At 30.9% G+C, this 22,047-nt stretch overlaps 1 protein-coding gene and 1 long non-coding RNA gene across 3 annotated transcripts; both read right to left on the bottom strand.

Annotated features, from left to right (window-relative positions):
- Window positions 1-3,430: 3,430 nt before the first annotated feature.
- LOC108487891 (phospholipase A1 PLIP1, chloroplastic-like) lies at window positions 3,431-5,804 on the bottom strand. Of its 2 annotated transcripts, XM_017792230.2 has the most exons (3): window positions 5,675-5,804; window positions 5,153-5,572; window positions 3,431-3,953 (listed from the first exon to the last, which is right to left on the bottom strand). In XM_017792230.2, exons 2-3 carry the CDS (start codon window positions 5,540-5,542, stop codon window positions 3,624-3,626), a joined length of 720 nt encoding a protein of 239 aa, XP_017647719.2. In that variant the 5' UTR covers window positions 5,543-5,572; window positions 5,675-5,804; the 3' UTR covers window positions 3,431-3,623. The 2 variants fall into 2 exon arrangements, with proteins under 2 accessions (XP_017647719.2, XP_052876568.1); XM_053020608.1 differs by lacking the exon at window positions 5,675-5,804 and having other exon boundaries at window positions 5,153-5,659.
- Window positions 5,805-14,973: 9,169 nt separating this feature from the next.
- On the bottom strand, window positions 14,974-16,172 carry LOC108488856 (uncharacterized). The gene is made up of 3 exons (XR_008272699.1): window positions 15,992-16,172; window positions 15,302-15,707; window positions 14,974-15,198 (listed from the first exon to the last, which is right to left on the bottom strand). It is a non-coding gene; the product is annotated as an uncharacterized LOC108488856 (long non-coding RNA).
- Between the last annotated feature and the right edge of the window lie 5,875 nt (window positions 16,173-22,047).

The raw sequence follows: 22,047 nt of genomic DNA, 5'->3' as shown, positions 1-22,047 counted from the left end.
CTTCTTTTAAATTAAAGAATCTTCTGATTCTTTAATGAATGTTTATATGAATTCTTAATTATTTTTCGCATTATATATGATCTAGGATGGTCTAATTGGTCACACCAAGTAGTAAATGCATTTGTATTAGTAAACTTCTGGTTTACTTTAACATGTGTTTCAATTGTACTAAATTGTAACAAATTAATAATTTTACTATTATTCTTTTACTTTGTATCCACATATAAGTGCTATTGTGACATTTACTAGTGGAAATGTCTAAATCAATGTGAATGTTATAATATCACTAAGTCAACAAAATATATATAATTTCCAAACAATTATATGCAATATTCGCTTTAAGGAATATGCCAAAATATTCAAATATCTATAATAAAAAATTTAACTTTAGGTGCATCCAACCATAACGAGCTTTAGATAGAATTATCATATTTAATTGCTTATAAATAGATCTTTCACAATTAAATATTTTGCTTCCACCCTTAATGAGGATGATGATAAAAGAATATCACAAAGATTATAAAATAAATATAAATTAATAACACAATCCTCTCTTTTCATCCTTTCAAAATAAATATTTATAGAAATAGTGATTCATATGAAATATAATATTTTCCTCATTCACAATCTCAATATAAGATCCATTATAAATATATTTGAAAACTAATGGATTAATCATCACAAGATATTAATATATTAGCTCTTCTAGAGCTTTCGACTAATTTTGTACTATCAAATATTAGAACAATATTTGTTTGTTTTAGTACCAAATAAGATAAATACTTTCTATTTATAATGATAGAATTTATTACTATATTCTCATATCCTTCCTCAAAGAATATTAACAAAACAAAATATTTAGGCATATGCCACATATGTGGCCAATAATCTTTCATATCACATTGATAACATAAGTTGTCTTTATCCTTTAAAGAGTTATCTTGAAAACTCTCATTGTTCTCTTATTTTTTACTATGTTTCTACTTTTAGTGGTCCATGATTATATTTTTAATTTTCTTTATGTTTGCATTCACTTCAAAGAATGCAACAAATCTGGTAGGACAGACTTCTAAATGTCTCTATTGATTCTTTATTTCATAATCACCATCGCAAAACATGCGTGGATTTCAAATTAAAATATATCTATTCATGAAGTCATGATTAGTCTCCAATTATAATAAACATGATATAATAAATAAAATATACTTGAAAATCTTTAACATCATTATCATCACCATGATCCATTATGAGATTGAATCTTTCAACATCCTGAAGGTGAAGTTGTAAGGGTGAAAGTTTAAGATGAAAGAGGAATTGCATTTGGGGGACGACTTTGAAAGATTTTAAAAGAGAGATGGAGAAAATAAAGAACAAAAAAAAATATGAAAGCAATAGAAAATGTACTTTATTGATAAAAAAAGATGATTATAATGCTTCATCAGAATCTCTATTTATTGGCATAAAAATATAAAAGAAGTAGAGAGCTAATTCTAACAACTATTAGAATCTAAAGTATATTAAAACTTTATCTTAATTATGATAAACATCCAGTTAATAAGATATTCATAACAAATATACCATTATATCTTTTAAATTATAAAAAATTACTTTAGATATTTCATTTTAACTTTTAAAAGGAAAACTCTTTAAATATTTAATTGCACCTTACCATAATTATTTTCTTAAAATCATTTAAAACCTGTGTTGGCTAAGAAATTTAGTCATGTCCAACTTTCAATCAAGCTATCCCTTTGGATAGCTTTTATAATTGAAATATATATATATATATTAGTAAGAGTGTATTTATATTTATATTTTAATTATATATTTTATATAGCTTTATGGATATACAAGATTAGCCCTACTGTTAATAAAAAATTAATTAAACCCCTTTATTATTGATTTTCGTCTTTTGACTATGTGGATGGTCAAAATTAATTGAAAACCCAATCCATAAAAAGTATAAAAGAACAAAATATTATAAAATTATAAAAAGAAAGCATGAAAATAAAATTAAAATATCAAAAATCAAAATTTTATATAAACTTGTAAATTATAAAAATTCAAAAAACTTATAAATATTATAAAAATTCTAATATATTATAAAATAATATAAAACATATTTAAAATATTTAAAACTTTCTATAAACTTATAAAAATTATAAAAATTCATAAAAGCTTATAAATTTTATAAAACTTATAAAAATTCTAATAAATTATAAATAATCCCAATTTTTAATAAAATTATAAAATATTAAAATATATAAAAATTCATTTATTGGTTGCTTATTTTGGAAACTAAACTCCTAAAATCAAAGTGAATATGTGACATTAAACCAACGGTTGGATAATTGGTATAGTTGTCAGAACCAATGTTGTTTGAATTGGACCGGATCTGTTGATCGGATCAAGACTCTGCAAGGGTACTTGTCCGAAAAAAGCCATTAGATTGGTTGAACCCAAGAATTGGTACGGATCAGTTGAACCAAAATTTTTATTTTTAATATTTTTAATGATTTTTATAATTAAACAAGACGAACCGATCAAACCATCAAATAGTGGCTTGACCGATTTGACCATTGGTCTAGTTTTGAAAACCTTAGTTAGAATATTCATGCTGACACATGCTAATATTTGTAACCGATGCATAATGAAATTTTGGTTTGACAGTATCTAACTATACAAAAAATGATTTATATCATACAATACTTAGCAAACAATTTTCAAATTTTAAGATTCAAACTATTGCACTATACTTAAAAAATTAGAGATAAAAATTTGAAAAATTAATTTATCAATAAAAGGAGAGGGTCGTACAATTATCGCTTTATTTGTGAAAGATGGAGAACATTTTCTTCAACATGAAATGACCCTAACGATTTAACAACTATTCCCATTATCCAGCAGATGGTCTGATGTCGTGTTAATTATGATTTTAAGGGTTTAAATGACTTTTTTTATAAATTTTATAATTTGTTAGATATTTTTATATTATTTATAAGTTTTATAAGTCATTATAAAATTTTAAATATGTTTTACTAATTTTATAAAATTTTATAATTTATTATAAATTTTAATATTTTAATTTGTTATAAATTTTATGAGAAAAATATAAGATTGAACTGATTTGTCACGTGTCACCATTTAATCGGTTCATCAAATGATTTTAATGGTCGATGTGATCAAAATGAAAATCATTAATAAAAGAGCTTGATTAATTTTTTAATTAACGATAAAAATTCAATTGAATGCAAATTTAGTGTAAAAGTTAAATTGTTTTTTTTTTCTTAAAGGCATTTTGTAACTATAAGCTTTTTATATAAAAGTTATAAAAATCAATACTCCAACATTAGGGATATGAACTTAAGTTGTCTACAAAACTTTAACGTTCTCATTTCAATTAAAGTTTAATTTATTTTCTACATAAAAATTTTTAAATATTTACTTATATAAAAATAAAATATAACCGGATGAAAATAAAGTAAACATTTATATATTAATACCAACTCTAGCTAGTATACAAACCCCTATAAGATTCGTCTTTAATATCATAAAACCTAATTTGTTGGTTTTGGATTTCTTTCATGCTGCCATGAATGCGGAGATGGTGACACAAGCAATGGCTATAACAAGCTTTTCTTTTCTCTTAGCTTTGGGACAATCGTGGCCGTTATATGGAGCCTTAAAACCCCATTAATGGCTTTTAAATAGCTGCTAGAGTCATGATTCAATGATACAGTTCCATCATCTCCATAGGCTTTTGGATCAAATAGAGTTTGAAGTGGGCGAGGAGAATTAAGGAAGCCATTGATGGCAGCATTGGAAGTGTCTTTACATCCGGTGGTGTCTAAAGCATAAAAAGCAGTCCCAGGAGGAAGCAATGGATGCCCAGGTGATGATTTTGCATTTGGTTGGAGAATCAACAGATTTCCTAGCGGAGAGTACATAAATTTCTGCATCAAATTAAATAAAAATAAACTGTCTTTATAACAGCTACGCTCCACAAAATTTCGTTATAACAATCAAGTTTTTAGTAGAACTAATTTTTATATTTTATTTTAATAATTTATAACAGTTTTTCACTTGTTAAAGTAACAAACATAATTATAAAATTCATTCTTTATTAAATTAGTTCTCTATAATAACATATTATCTAAAATTTTAGCTAAAATTATAGCTATTTCATATAAGTGTATTAATTATAATTTATTAAATAAAATGATCTTAATTAAAATGTTATTTCAATAAAATATTTAAATGTCACATAAAAAATCTATTAATCATATTTTCTTAAATGAAATAATCTTCAATGATTGGAATAAATATATAAATTCAATAAATTATTAAGTTTGTTAATTAAATATTCTACATCATAAACTTATAAATTGATTACTTGAATTTAACAACTTATTGTAAATAAATTAATTTAATTTGATAACTTAGCCTAATTAATTTGAATTTATTAGATTTATGAACTTCATAATTAGTTATGTGAAAGAATGTAAACTAAAATATGCATAAAAGTAATAAACATGCACTTGTTATATGTCTTTTAATTTTGTTGATTTGATTCTCATTTTCTTTCTTTTTTGAGCATATTCTCATTTTCTTCATTAGATGAAAATTTACGATATGAGTTTCATGGTAAATTTACAATAATGATCTCTGTTATTATAGATCTATAACAGACAAATAGAATCACTCTATTTAAACCAACATTTGAAGTCACTAAATTTGAATATTAAATATGAATATAATTTGTATTTATTAATTTTAAATACAATCTACCACACCTCAACATGAAATGTTTACTAAACTGTCTTTCTCTAATTTTATAACTATTAATTAGGATTGCTTATTTTTACAATACTTAATCTAATAACTATCAAGAAAGAAATATCTATAAGAAACTCAAATTGTATTAGTTGCCAAGTATATTTTCATTAATTGAATAAAAGAGTATTATATTATAACTACCAGAATTTGGATAACTCCATTCTCCTTTTCAATTATAAGAAAGCTTTGAGTTTCACAACTGTAAAATTATGTACGAATTTTTTCTAAATATTCAGACTAGTTAATTATTGTAATGATTGATTTTAACCAAAACTGTTTATGATGTTGTTGGGAAAAAAAATGTATTTATACTTACATTTTCATTTAGACAAGTGTGTGAATGTAAGGAACGCTTGAAAAGCTTGAGAACTGAGATAAGAAAACCAGGAATATTGCAGGAGAAGCCTCTAGGGACAATGTCTCGATGCATTATGACATTGTAAATCTGGGCATCATCCAACTTCAATTCATCAAGTAACTTTCGGCCTCCACATAACACAAATGGTGACCCAAAGGTCACAACGGGCTCAACCATCGAACATCTCACCACATTCCTGATTAACAGCATCAAGCTAACGAGTACAGCAATGCTTCCGCCTAGCGAATGACCGGTGAATTGAAACCTAGCTTGCTCACCATGTGTTTGTAAAAAGTCCACAACGTGTGGGATCACTTTTTCATATATAACCTTTGCGGCTTCATACATTCCTCTGTGAACAAACACGTCTAGTTTCCCCTGCAAGGAAGAAATAGATTGAAAATGATTTAAATTTTGTTGGGGGGCTAAGTGATTAAGTTCTCATTCAATGTTGTGTGATGAGATTAGAGTAATGTTTACCTTAAATTTAGTTGGATGAAAGAAGAGGACTCGCCACCAAGATGTCAAGGAGTCTGGGCCCTGCAAGTTTTAGGTATCATGGTAGTTACTATGTCTTTGTTTCCCCATTGATAAATATTTTTTATATAACAATAGATACTAAAATATATATTTGATATTTTTAATTAAATATTCATATTTTAAATTAAAAATTCAAATATAAAAAAGAAAAAAAGGTTATTGTTAAATTGCTTATCGATGACTTTGTATTTATGCTAAAAATTAAAATAAAAAATTTCATAACTTCTCCAATCATGTCTTGATGTGTTTTACTTTTAATTATATCTGATTTTATTTTATGTATTTTAATGTGATTTTATTGTTAGAGAAAGTTAAAAGTATATGTTTTATAAAGAGTTAAAAGCGGTACATACAAATCACACATCAAATAAAATTATTGATGAGACTCGAATATGATGTTTCTTAGAGTATTATAATAAAATGTTTTCATCTATTCAATATATATTTCATGTTGTCAAATATTTGGTTAATTCTCATATACCTCTTAATCATAAAATGCATATTCATATGAAGTAGGACTTAAATACCAATCATAATGTAATATTCACTGTAATTGACTGTTATAACATTTGTTACATCCGAATAATGATGCGTCAATGAATACCATTTAAATTGTTGAGAGTTTTTTCCGACTAAGATAAATAGAAGGGTAAAGGGAAATACCTGAATCACAAAAATCCTAGTATGCCTGATTGGATCATCGCAAATAATCCATTCGAACGGAGATGAATGAAATGATTGATGGGCGGCCATTGATAATAATTGGTCCTTCGGTGAGTGGATTCGATGGTGCTTTCGCTCAAAACCCATGGCTTTCTCTGAACCAAATTCCTCAAGCTTTGCTTTAGTGCTTGATGTTGCCTCTGTTTTAGTTTCTAAAGAGGACGCTATCAAGTATAGGCCATAGTACCTTCTCAAATAAATACCCTGAAAAGTTTGAGATTTCCATACTTCGCTTACTTGACAAGCCTATCATGTTTGAATTTCTAGAGTATGTGAGCCTAAAAGATTAAAATTTAGGAATCCATGTAACAAGTTTAGTGAACACCCAAATAATATTGTGAAATATAATTTCAAAAGAAGAAAAAGCACACCTCGATTTTTAGAATCACATAAGCTATGTTACACAAGAAGGCAAGTTTAGACAAAAACTTCATCTCAGAAATGGGTACTTGGAACAGTAATTTTGAGAAGGATTCAGGATCATATTTCGCTTCACTTCCATCTCTACCATCATCTTTAAACGTCATCAGCATTGCAGTCAATTGTGATAAATATTGACGGCGAAAAGAACCGACATTCCAAAATATCGTCTTGCAATCTCTGTTTAATCCTTTGCTATTGGTAGAGAAACGGGAGCTCTTTTTGGAATAAGAACAATGTACACTTGCTGAGCTCCATGAATCTTTTGTCGAGCTTGCTAGCAGGGAAAGAGGTCTGGGTATTGTTATAAAAGCCATGGTTTGAATCATATTCCTGCAATACAAATTGTTGCAGAATTATATATTGATAATAAAGGGGCTATCCTTTATGATATAGCCTAAAAAAAAGTAAAAAAACATCATATCTAATGTAAAATATCAGGTTTAGGATTAGAACATAAATGATATTGATACAAACAAGGAACATTGTAAGAATCGAAAGAGAAAAATATGTTGAAGTACGGATCGAGTTTATGTTGGTAATAACGAGTTATGGATAAATGCAAAATTATATAGCTATATGGTCACTAGTAGAAAACAAACCTCCAACCAATGTTTCTAAAACCTTCTAGCACCTTTCATCTCTTCTCCATCTTCTTGTTGCAATTTGCCATTAATATTCATGGGGTAGCTACAGACTTGCTATTAAGCATGCCAAATTTACTTAGCAGGTCCCTGGCATATCTCCTTTATGAAATAAAATTTCTATAGTATCTTGTTGGACTTCAAGGCCAAGGAAATAATGCAATAAACCTATGTCCGAATTCATGATTTGATTCATCATTTGAGTCCTAAACTCATCTTCAAGAGAGCTAGATGAGATAGTGTAAATGATATCATTAACATTAAGGCAAACAATGATGAAATCATTTGTACTTTCTATTTTCACATACAAGGTGGGCTTATTCACACTTCTCATGTACCTTTTTTTATAAAAATACCCATTGGTCTTATTATACATTGCTCGAGAGGGGCCTGCTTTGATCCATACAACACTTTCTTTTTTTAGCTTGTACACATTTATTTCGTTGCCTTTATTGATGAAATCTTCTGATTGTGCTACATAGACCTCTTCTTATAATTCTCCATTGAAAAAGGCCAACTTGACACCAAATTGATAAACATGCCATTATAACTGTATAGCAAATGCAAGAGCAAGCCTCAAGGTTTCAAATCGAGCTACTAGAATAAAGTTTCCTTTGAAATCAACACCATATTGTTGCATATAACCTTTTTCCACAAGACAAGTTTGTGCTTTTATATGCTTCCATTTGCAACAAATATGATTTTAAACACCCACTTCAAGCTAATTGCTTTACCTTTTGGTAAATCAACTATCTCTCAAGTGTTGAAAAAGGAAACGTGAAAGAGACAATTACAATATGCATCAAAGTTGTTCTATTATTGATGAACACTGAATTGATAAAAACAAAGCATAAATGCCTATATTTATAGGCTTACAAATAAACTACCTTAACACAAAAATAGCTAACAACTTATTCAATTAAACTGAAAATAAAATCTGGAACTAACAAAGATTCTACCAAAGTACTTGGTCAACTAAACAACCCACTACTTTGAATTAATCCTCAACACTCTCCCTTAATTCAAAGTTGCAGACACCAAGTAGACTTCTAAAATAGCTAAACTTCAAGTGATCACCCCTGAACCTAGAGTGAAAATATTTGCTAATACACTTCTTCTATCATCTAAAGAACTTGCCCAATCAATATCTGTGAACCCACACAGTCTAAAATTTGAAGTTTTTGAGTACCAAATGCCATACTCCAAAGTTCTAGCAATGTACCGCAAGACCCGTTTTGCTGCTCCATAAATGCACCTTTCACATAAATCAAGAGAGCCAATTTTTGGTAGTCCAAGAATCATATCTTTTTCATTTAGCAATTTCTGGCCTTTAATGTCCATACCTCAAATGCCATAGCTTCGAGTCATCCTTTGCACTTGTAGCAAGAACAAAGTTCTCCATATGTTTGAAACATCCAACGGAAACATCTTGTTCATGGACTTGTTTGCCTGACTTTTTGTTTTTGATGATACATGCATCATCATCAAATATGACAGAATATCTACCAGTCATTAGTTGTCCAACCCTCAATAAATTGTATCCTAAATCAGGAACAAATTGAACATTGTCTAAAATTTTTCCTTCTCCATAGCTAGTAAAAAATTTCACCGTGCATTTTCCTTCAACTTGCATCTCCCTTTTGTTCCTAAGCTGCACCTTTATCTTTTGTGACTCATCAAGCACCCTGAACAAGGATTTGGTGCCTGTCATATGATTCGAACAGCCCCTATCCACAAACCACAAATCACTTGGCTTATGGTTAGCATCAATACAAGCCATAAAAAGCTTGTTTTCCTCATCACTTTCTGCTGCAAAGTTAATTTTTTTATCCTTATACCAACAATCAGTTTTTATATGCCCATATATGTTGCAATGATAACATTTTATGCCATATTTTATGTTACCTTGCTCATTGTATTGCTTCTGTCCATCATTCCATCCTCTCCCTCTGCCTCTACCATAACCACAGCCACGACAACCACGAAATCCTCCTCTTCCTCAATCATTGTTTGTTGAATGGTCATTGTTGCCTTGATTTGTGAATGTCTCCTTAACTTGAAATGCCTACTCTTTGCTCTTTTCTGTTGTTTGTTGATTCTTGCCTCATGAGATTAAAGAGACCCCATCAGTTCGTCAACTGAGAGAACTGACAGATCTTTGGATTCTTTTATAACAGCCACAACATAATCAAATTTTATCGTCAAGCTTCGCAAAACTTTCACTACAATTATCTCATCTGAAATTTATTCGCCGTAAAAGCGCAATTGGTAGACTATTGCTCTTGTTTGTGATAAAAAATCAACAATTGATTCACCATTCTTCATCATCAAGGTTTCAAAATCACGACGTAGTGATTGTAATTTCACCACTGTAACCTTTGAATCACTTTGATACTCTTTCTACAAAATTGACCATGCTTCATTCGATGTGGTTGCTGCAGCAAATTGTGAGAAAATAGAGTCATGAATCGCTTGTTGAATAATGAACAATGCCTTAGCATCGTTTTTCTTAGTCTCTTTCAATCTCTTTTCTTCTTCTTCATCAGGTTCAAATACGTCAGCGAACTCGTACTCGACCAAGTCCCATAGCTCTTGTGATCTGAGCAATGCATTCACTTTGATATTCCACCATTGATATTTCTCACCATTGAAAATGGGTATGAGTGGTTGAAAGGAAGAAAAACCAGCTGATGCCATTGCAAGAACACACACTCTCTTCTTTTGTGTTTCTCAAAGACCCAAAAAAGGTGTTTCTCTCAAATACCCATGGACCCAAACCTAACTTTCACTCAATTGCCTAAAAGATCGAACCTTGCTCTAATTCCAAATTTGTTGAAGAAAGAAACGTGAAAGATACAATTATAATATGCATCAAAGTTGTCCTATTATTGATGAACACTGAATTGATAAAAACAAAGCATAAATGCCTATATTTATAGGCTTACAAAGAAACTACGTTAACACAAAAATAGCTAACAACTTATTCAATTAAACTAAAAATAAAATCTGGAACTAACAAAGATTCTACCAAGATACTTGGCCAACTAAACAACCTACTACTTTGAATTAATCCTCAACATCAAGTTTCATTCTTCTCGATAGCTTTCATCTCACTATATTGCTATCTGCTATTTTTCTTCTTCAGCTTCTTTTTCATAATGTATAGGATTTGAATTAGCAAAAGCAAATTGACAACATGCATAAATTCCATAAGCATATTTGGGATTTGGCTTTCTAGCCCTCACTGATCTTCTTTGTGGGATTGGCTTAGTTGAAAACTCTTAAAGAGTTGTAGATGAAGAGTTTTTGCTTGGTGTTGTTGAACTTGTTGTCTTTGTTGGTGAGGATTTGACTCTTGTCTTTTGTCTTGAGAGATTTCAAAAGGCATGTGAATCTCTTGTTTTTCCTGTCCTTCACCCTAATCCCAACTGGCGTTTTTATCAAATACTACATCCTTTTAATAAATAAACTTGCCAGTAAGACGGTTGTACAACCTATATGCTTTTGATTGAGTACAATAACTAATATTTAAAATTTATTAAAAATTAAAAAATATAAAATAAAAATTGTGGAAAATATAAAATTTTATAAAAATAATAAAAAAATTATAAAATGCATCAAAAAGACACTTTATGTAACACCCCCAACCCGTATCCCTAGTCGGAACTGAGTTATGAAGCATTACCGAAGTTAACAGATCAAACAGACAGAATTTTCAAACATTTCATATCATCAAAACAAGTCATCAAAGCATCATTTTAATCCAAATTATAAACATACCAAATCCAAATCAATTTGTCTAGTTCATGAGCACTTAAACATAGAATTAAATTCACATGCACCTATCTAGATTTAGTTCAATTTACCATGTCATAATATGGCTTCAAAAATAAACACATATTTATATGTATAAAACCAACCAAAATTAAACTTATAACTTCATTTACAATCAAACCACAAAATGATTAATATTTAGACACCCTAGGTACATGCCGACACAAAGGATAAACATCACCACATTTGAGTTCGAGATTGTTGTTGGATGCTGAATTGGCGATCAAAACTTAGTACCTAATCTGCGCACGGAAAACAAAACCATATGCTGACTAAAACTCAGTGGTATTTCTATAATCCGAATATTTAAAATAAGAAATTAACAAATATACAATTAAAATATAAATATTACAATAACTTATCATATTTTATTTGTTTCACAAATATCTCAATTTTCGTACTTGCTATATAAAATAACTCTTCACATTTCCTTATACAATTTCATTATCCATTCCATAATCATTTCATGAGTATATCACTCATATATTCCATATATTTCATAATATATTTCACATTCTATCTTCAATTCACTATTTCATTTCCATTTCTCATATCATATCATTTCAATATCAATTATAATACTTTATTATTCATTTACCCCTATTAACACGACTCAAACTCGGATGGATACACGGATCCAACCAAAACACACCAGTTTGGCACCCAATGCCTCATCGGATAATTCGAAGTACTAAATTGACACTCAATGTCTCATCAGCTAAACCGAAGTAAATTGGCACCCAGTGCATCATTGAATTAATTCGAAGTAGTAAATTGACACTCAGTGTCTCATCGACTCGAAGTCGAAGAAATCCCTGAACTCTTCCAATCCTATGGCATGTCATCTATATCTGACTCAGCCCGATATACTTAATAGGGTTTAATTTACATTTCAGATATAATCAATATCCAATACTAATTTTTCATATAATCACATAATTACACATATATTCATTTCAATTCAACAGTCAATCCATTCAATATATATATCTTATCAAACTATCAACTACTCACCTCAACACTTACCATATACATTAAATAAAATTTTCAACAATTAATAACTAGATTCGGATTATAGAAATACAAACTAGGAATTCCAAGCTATTCGATGTCGACTTTATCTTTCCCCTTTTTAATCGAGGATTCCAGTATGACATTAGATAAAGAATTAAAACAATTAAAATTCATCAATATAACACAATTCAATTTCATATTGAATATTTCAATTTTTACTCAATATTTGCCTAATTTCCAATTTAGTCCCTGAACCAAGACTAACTTTTATTCATCACCTTTAATTCTTTATTTTCTTGCAAACTCCACTTTGGACTAAATTCAACTCGCTATTTTCACATAATTCCCTAAATTTTGAAATTTTCATAATTTAGTCCCTATTACTCAAAATTACAATTTATTCTATAATTCAATTCTTTTCATTTCTAACTTGAAAATCTATCAATTTAATCCCTAATACTCAAATTATTCAACATAAACAACATTTAAAAACTTAATAATTTCTAAAATTTTGACATGGGTCGTGTAGTATTTAATACCGAGATTTTAAAAACATAAAAATTACAAGAAAAAAGGGACTAAGGGTGAGTTTGGATAGGCGGTGCATTTACCTGCAGTTAGTGTAAAAACAGTAGTGGCGGTGAGATTAGATACTATAGCGATACTGTAGCGTGAGACAAAAAATAAGCTAAATGCAACGCACCGCACCGCACCGCATCGTCGACCCAAACCCGCCCTAAATTGACTAACCAATTGAGCTTTAAACAATTGAAACCCTTACATTTTCTTTCTCCTTTTGTATCTTTTTCCCATCTTTTTCGTTTCACTTTCTATTTCTTTTTCTTTCATTTATTTGTTTTATGATACATTATTATATTATTATTTTGTTTTATTATAATATAATATAATACAATAAATATACTTAATACTTAAGTAAATATTATAATATATATTAACTTAAAGTTTTATAATGATTTCACAAAAAAAAATTCTACCTTATGCCGCTTGATAAAGAAACAATGGCATAATTAATTTTATAGTCTTTTTAGTTTTTCTTTAATCTATAATTCAACTTTTACCCTTTATGCAATTTAGTCCTTATACCTAATTACTCTTAGTTTATGCAAATTCACCTAACCAAAACCTAATTAACTACACAACTAGCTTCGTAAATATTTCTAATTTACAGGAATAGAGTCTCGAGAATGCACTTTTTTTAATTTGGTTCTTTTTAATTAATTAACTATCGAAATGTTAAAATTTCTTAACAAAACTTTAATACCACCTTAATGAAACTCATAAATATTTATAAAAATATTTACGGCTCGGTTTATAAAAACAAAGTCTCGATACCTCATCTTCTAAAACCACTTGAACTCAATAAATCACTTATTTAACATAAATTATCAAATCAAAAACTTTTTTTTAAATCACATTTGACTCGTAAATATTAAATAATAATATTTACAAATTTACTCGTCGGGTTTGGTGGCCTCGAAACCACTGTTTCCAACACCACTATTTCCAACACTACTGAAAAACGGGTTGTTACACTTTAACAATTAACTTAAATGTTGACCGTTAAAGTTAACGGCCCCAATTTCTTTTCGTTAAAGTCATCACGTGTCATAATACAAACATGACATGTGGCAAAAATAATAAAAATAAAAATTAATAAAGTTATAGAAAAATTATAAAATATTTCTTTTGGTACAATAATTTTATAATTTTTTTACTTAATTTTATATTTCTTTACATTTTTTAATTTTCGAGGACTTTGTAAAATTTTATAATTTTTTATGTTTCTATATATTTTACGATTTTTATAAAAAGTCTAATTTTTAAAAAAATTAAATAATTTTATATTTTATTTAAAATTTAATAACTTTTATAACTTTTATTTTTATCTTTTTTTGCCACACGTCTCACAATGGTTGTGACACGTGGTGGCTTTAATTAAAAAAAATTAAGAGTAGTTAACTTTAACGATCAACTTTTAAAGTTAAAGATTAAATGACCTTTTTTATATATTTTGGTCGTTCAAGTATTCAATTGAATGCAAAAAAAAGAAGAGCAAGGGATTAACTGGTTTTCTTTTTTAAAAAAGTTTGGGGGCCTTTTTAATACATTTTAAAAGTTCAAGTACCTAATTGAATACAAAAAAGAAAAAAGAGCAGTGCTTATATATATATATATATTTGAAAAAGTTTGAGGGCCTTTTTTATGTATTTTGAAAGTTCAAATACCCAATTGAGTGAAAAAGAAAAACAAGAATTTAATTATTTTTTTAAAAAAGTTTGAGGGCTTAAACCTTAAATGAAATATTTTGTTAAAGTTGAAAATTACACTTTGTAATAATGATAAAATACAATTTAATTATCATTTAATTTATTCAGAATTGAGAGTATTCCAATCATATAACATTCAACATTTTGGTATTTTTATTCAAACTTTAATCCGTTTGAGGTAGCAAAGTCTGAATAACAAACGCAATTAGCACGACTTGAATCCAATCTATACCTGGGATGATGAATATCTTTGACCATCAGACCATCACGTATGATTTAAGTTTTTTTAATATTTTAATTATCAATAATTAATACATTTTAATTATATTTAATCATTTAAATAATATTATTTTACATCACTAAAAAAATATTATCCAATGAATTAAAAAGATAAAGAGATAAATCCATTCCACATTAAAAATTAGTATATATGTAAATTACTGTAAAACCCGCTGTATTGCCAATCTCATCCAACATGAATTGATCAAGTAACTTTCGGCCTCAACATAGCCGAAATGACGAGTCCAACATTCACAACCAGCTGCACCATATTATGATCAGCCAACAATTCTAGTTATCAGCCCAAAGTCCAACAATGCTTCCACCAAGAAAATGCCCAGAGATTTGAAGGTTAGATTGCTCACCATGTGTTTGTAAAAAGTCCTCAACATTTGACATAACTTTTTCATGTATATCCTGTGCAGTTTCACAAATTTGTGAACAAACAAGACTAGTTTTCCCTGCAAGAAAGTAATGGATTGAGCATGGTTTAATTTCTTTGTGTAGGGCCCAATTTTAATCTGGGCCCAAGACCCACAAACAAAAAAACATAAATAAAAGTTTTTTTACAGTCCAAATTACAGGCCCAGTTATTTTAATCCAAATCTAAACCCCAAAATAAAACTTAAACCTAAACCCTTCAACAAAAAACCCCTAACCCCCAATACTTGCAACAGCCGCCGCTCCACCAACGACCTCCGCGTCCCACTCCACTCGGGCCTCCAAGGCCGCACTACTCGCGGCACGTCAGAGGCGTGCTCGCCCACGTACCTACAAACATGTAGAAAAACAATTGTAAAAAGGCTATAAAAGCCTCGTGAAAATCCATTTGAAGGGACCTTTTTTTTTTTTTTACTTTTATCTTTTCCAGAGAAATCGGTTACAGATTGTATACAAATTTCAAGCAAAAATCAGTAGAAAGCAACCAAAGAATATTTTTAAAGGTGATTATTTACTACATCTTTATTTTATTTCTTTTTTTTTTTCATTTTTTTCCCTTCCCATTCAAATCCACAACACAAACTAAAGGATAGGAGAGAAGGAGAGGGACTCACCGCGCATCGTGCTCGCACTGTCTGAGAGCCCTGCTTCGCTGGTCGCAGGCGACTTTTGGGGTGGTTGAAGGCCTAGGCATAGGCCTTTCGGCGAAGAGCAGAGAGAAGAGTAAGGGGATTTCAAAACTTTAAAGGTTTTTTTAAAAATCAAAGTTAAAATGTTTTTAAGCAAAAAGTATTTTAAAACAGGTTTTAATATTTGGAGTAATAAGACAAAAACAGCATTGGGGGGAGGGGGGTAAGAATCAGTACGCGTTTTGACTGGACCCACACGCATTTTACCTTTAAATGAGTAATTTGCGCAATCAGTCCCCCTCTTTCACGCTAGCGCTCAATCGAGCCATGTTTTTTTTAAATTCTTTTAAATTGTCCCTGTAATCTGCACGCTATTTCAATTTGGCCCTCCCCTTAGCGCAGTATTTTGAGATTTGGGGCATTTTCGGTTTTAGTCCTCGAACATTTGTGCGCATTTGATTTCGGCCCAAAATTCTATTTTAATGATTTGTTTTGTTCATAAATTATCCCTTGGATTTTGTTTTTCTCTCAATTAAGTTTTAGTTATTTATTTTTTTTAGAATAAACATGTTGTTTTAATATATTATTTTGGAACTATTTTGATTTCACATTTTATTTATTTATTTTATTTTCATGTGCATACTTGTCTATCTGAAACACCTTCATACATTATTATTACTACTATATATATTATTTATATTAAGTTTTTCATGTATATATATATTACTTTGTATATCATTAACTTTTAATCTTTTATGCATATTATTTATTTTTGAATTTCATTTACGTGTTACACATATTATCTATTTTAATTTTTAATTTTTGGTACAGTTCAAACTTTCATTTAAACTATTTACTTTATAATATTTATTTTAAAATTTATTTCTACATTACTATTTAATATATTATTTCTTTTAATTTTTTATTTATCTTTAAATTCTTATATCTATTACATGTTTTAAAATTTTCGTATAGTTTGTCTAGTAATATTTCCAAATTCTCTTTTTCCCATTATTCATTTTATTTTATTTTAAAACTTGTCATATTTCATTTGTGTGATTTATTTGAAATTTCTTTTAAAATTGGTTTCTTATTCATTAGCCATTGGTTATAAATGGTGGTATTTTTATAATATACGATGTGCTGCTATTGCATGTATTCTAAGTTGTTCCTTTGCATTTCCTTATTATTTTAGATTATTCATGAAATGTTATTGCCACGTGTTTTATTCCTTATGTTATCGAATTATCCCTTTTTAATAAAAATATATTTCATTTATTCATTACATTTTATTCGAAATTTTAAACAAGGCAATACTCGGTACTTGGGAGCTTTGAGGAAATTGTGCCCTAACTTATTGGGTTCCGATTTTCCTCGTCGAATCTAAGTAATCGAGTACCCTTCCTTAAATCAAAACAAATAAGTTTCAAATGAAAGCTTATTCTTGTGAATTCAAGATATTGTGTCCTAACTTATTGGATATGACACTTTATTTTCTCGATGTAAGGATTTCTAAAAAATAAATGCAATATTTTGTATTTGAAATTTTGAGAGATTGTACCCTAACTTACTGAGTTCCGATTTTTCATTTGACCCAAATAACCGAATATCATTTTTTTTCATTTAAGTGCATGACTTTTGAAAATTAAAAGACAAGCTTATTTTCGAGGGTTTGAAATGTTGTATCCTAACTTACTAGGTGTGACATTTTATTTCTTCGAGATAAGAGGGTCTTAGCATTCCATTTAATTTATTCAAGTGTTCTTTTTAAAAAAAAAATAAAAGGATCGTATTCTAAAATCTTTTCAAACATTCAACGTTAAAACATTAACTAATCAATTCGGTACCAATTTTGGGCGTTACGAGGGTGCTAACCCTTTCTCGTGTGTAACCGACTCCTGAACCTTTATTCTCGAATTTCGTAGATCAAAATCATCGTTTTAATAAATTAAAATGTTTTATTAAAATGATCAAACTCAAGGTGATCTGATCACACCTCGAAAAAGATCGGTGGCGACTCCATTTTTGTTTTTAAGTCGACTCCCATTATTCAAATTTAAAATGGTTTCGACACTTTGTTTGACTAAGGATTTGATTGTTTAAAAGAAGAGGATTCGCCATCAAAGAATTTGGGTGTTGAGTTTTTTAAAGGCTTAATTCACGATTTTATTTTGGTATTAATTTTTTTTTTCACTTAAGCACCTAAATCATGCCATATGTTTTTATTTATATTATTTCAATACAATATTTTCTTAAAATTATTTTTAACATATTATAATTAAATTATTTTTTATAAATCCAACTTCATCTTTCTCCAAATGTTAGGATTTTCAAACCCATTTGAACCAAAAATGGTATGTTGGTTTTCATTGCTCAGTGACCTTCATGGCATGAACCTGTCGCAGATGTCAGCATCGACTGGAATATTAGTGTTATGAGTTAAAATATTTACTGTTCATCTTTCTTTAATTGCTATTAGGGTAGTTTTGTTTTCCTTAATTGTTATGATGTAAACGCGCCGTTTAGAGAAGGGATTCAGAAGTTAAACGGTAAGTATTGGGTAGAAGTAAAATACACCGTTTTGGGAAAGAATAGTAGATAACTAATGCCAGCTGTAATGGGTTACTTGTCCTCTATATTCTAACAAAAAGAGGGAGCAAATCAGTTATGAAATGAAAAACAGAATTCTTCTATCTTTCTCCTCTCAATTTCTCTAGATTTTCTCTTTTCTCTCTGTCAACATTCTCTATCTTTTCTTGGTTCATCACAAAGGTATCAGAGACAGTACATTCCTCATGGCTAATGATGGCGTCACCACCAGACTTCAAAAGGAGATGAGTCAACTTCAACAAGAGCTCTCCTAGTTGTGTACCAACATGGATGCCAAACTAGACACACGCCTCAAGGAGTTTCAAGAAAGATTTAAGGGCGATATGCGTTCTGAGTTGTACTCTGTGCTTGAGCAATTTCTCGATCAACCACAGCATGAGGGTCCTAGTAGTACCCTTCAGCATAAAGGGAAGAGAATCCTTGGTGAATCTCTTCCTAGTTTTCCACCTCGTGATTCTCTTCTACTGTCTCCTAAAGAAAATCTCGATCCACTTGGCCACTTTGCACGTTATTCCTCCTTGGAGACTAGGGTTAAGAAGTTTCGATATGATTGCCCTCGGTTTAACGGTACTGACTTCCGGGGTTGGTGGTCTAAACTAGAACAGTTTTTTGAAACTGAAGATATCGAGGACCATACCAAAGTCCGGCTGATTATGCTTCATTTGGAGGGTAAAACCTTAGATTGGTATCATTTATTTGCATAACGGTACGGAGGGTTGCATCAATTAACGTGGGAACTTTATGCTCGGGGAATACAAGCAAGATTCAGCTCCAATATTTATCAGGATCCCATAGAGGAACCCGTTTCTCTTAAACACCAAAGCACCGTGGACCAGTTCCATGATCGTTTTGTAAGTATTCTCAACCAAATACATCTTCCAGAACGTCATGCTTTGAGTATTTTCATTAGCAACTTACAACCTGAGGTCAGCCAATATCTTAAGCTATTTAAGCCCCCAAATCTTGTTGATGGATACTTGGTAGCTAAACAGGTTGAAAGCATTTTGAAAGGGACTTCTAAGAAGCACACTACATGGAATGAAGGGTTTGTATACTATGTTTCCTAGCTCTAACAACAAGGGTACTGGATTTGGCCATTCCAATATTTCAGGGTCGAAACCTCTTAGCTCTAATGTTAACACACCTGCTATAGGAGGAACAGTTGTTAATCATTCTTCTAAACTTCCTATTAAATCCTTGTCCCAATCGGACATGAACGATCGGAAGAAACGAAGTCTGTATTTTTGGTGCTCTTCTAAGTACACATCAGGCCATCGATGTACCAAGGCACAACTCTACCAACTTGAGATTGATCCCATGATCACTTCTGTTGACATGTTACCGAGTCCAACAACTGAGGAGTTTCAGGACTGTTCGGACCAACTGGAGACGGACGGATGCCATTTCCTCTTTCCCAGTCCTTTCATTACATGCATTGCAAGGCACTCAAGGATCCCACGCTATGAGACTGGCAGCCTACATTGCTCAACTGGAGGTGATTTTGTTAGTAGATATAGGGAGTACTCACAATTTTATTGATGCTCGATTAGCTAAGAAATTGAAGCTTCCAATAGTTGCTGCAGATCGCCTACAGGTGCTCACTGCTAGTGGTGACAAATTATTTACTCAAGGATTGTATCATTCGGTTAACTGGACAATTCAAGACTTCCAATTCAGCACAAATTTTTTACTTCTACCGATCAAAGGTTGTGACTTAGTACTTGGGACTCAATGGCTGCTTTCTTTAGGACCTGTTGTTTGGGATTTTAACCATCTGACCATGCAATTTAACTACCAGAATCAATGATGTGTGCTCAATGGAATACAACCTAGACATCTTCAACTGGTCTCGGGTGCTCAATTTTCTAAGAATTTTAGTTTGCTACACACTGGTCCCTATCCTATGCTATTGTCCGTTTCGACCCAATTGGCATTACCATTACCACCCTCCAACTCAAGTTCTGCATTAACCAGACTCCTGCGGTATTTTGATGAAGTTTTTTCAACCTCCTAAGAGTCTTCCCCCACATAGACCATAAGACCATCGAATTCCCCTACATGATGAAACTAAGGTGGTTCGTGTTTGACCCTATCGGTACCCTGCTATACAAAAGACTGAAGTTGAGAAGTTAATCCACAAAATGTTACAGGCTAGTGTGATACAGGACAGTATTAGTCCCTTTGCATCTCTCATTGTTATGGTCAAGAAGAAAGATGGGAGTTGGCGACTATGTGTTGATTATAGGCAACTTAATCAACTCACAATCAAGGATAAGTTTCCGATTCCAGTTATTGAAGAGCTCTTGGATGAATTGAGAAGTGCCACTATTTTCTCCAAATTGGACCTTCGCTCTGGTTATCATAAAGTCCGTATGTGTGAAATTCATAATACCACTTTTCAAACCCATGAAGGACACTATGAGTTCCTCGTCATGCCGTTCAGTCTCACCAATGCACCCTCAAGTTTTTAAGCCTTAATGAACTAAGTATTCAAACCATTTCTCTGGAAATTTGTTTTGGATTTCTTTGACGACATCTTCGTCTATTCCAAAGATTGGCCTGAGCATTTGCATCATTTAAGAACGGTCCTTCAACTCTTACAACTTCATCAGTTGTTTGCAAAAAAATCCAAATGTAATTTTGGTACAAACCAAATTGAATATTTGGGGCATCTCATAGCAGCTGGTTCTATCAGTATGGATCAGTCTAAAGTTGATGGGGTTCTTAATTGGATAGCCCCACAATCTGTGAAGGATTTAAGAGGGTTTCTTGGTCTTTCGGGTTACTACAAACGTTTTATCAAAGGTTATGGGATTATAGTTACCCCCCTTACGGCTCTCCTTAGGAAAGAGGTGCCTTGGAAATGGACGGACCTGACTCAATCTGCCTTTCAAACTCTTAAAGAAGCTGTTTGTAGCGTGCCAGTTCTAGCTCTTCCAGATTTCACCGAACAGTTTTGCGTCGAAACTGATGCATGCGGTCAGGGCATTAGGGTAGTTCTACAGTAAAAAGGGAAACCGATAGCTTATTTTAGCAAGGCTCTCGGTGTTACTCACTAAGCTTTGTCTATCTACGATAATGAGATGTTGGCAGTTATTATGGCCGTTAAAAAATGGCACCCTTGTTTGGTTGGTCGTCATTTCTTGATCTGAATCGATCATCAAAGTCTAAAATTTTTTACTAACAATCAAGCAATCACACCTTATCAGCAAAAATGGGTGACCAAAATGCTCAGGTATGATTTTTCTATTGCTTACAAAAAGGGAATTCACAACACGGTAGCAGACGCCCTGTCACGTCGGCCTCTCATGAAAGAAGGACAGTTGTTTCAATGTACTGGTCAATCGTCTCTTACTAGGTCTGACATTTGGCCCCATATATTTGAGTCTTATGCTCACGATTCTGGGCTCCAACTACTCTGTCAAGCGCTA

The sequence above is a fragment of the Gossypium arboreum genome, chromosome 10, assembly GCF_025698485.1.
Source record: "Gossypium arboreum isolate Shixiya-1 chromosome 10, ASM2569848v2, whole genome shotgun sequence".
NCBI lineage: Eukaryota > Viridiplantae > Streptophyta > Magnoliopsida > Malvales > Malvaceae > Gossypium > Gossypium arboreum.
The sequence above is the reverse complement of the archived record's forward strand: the minus strand, read 5'-3'. Positions and strand labels throughout refer to the sequence as shown.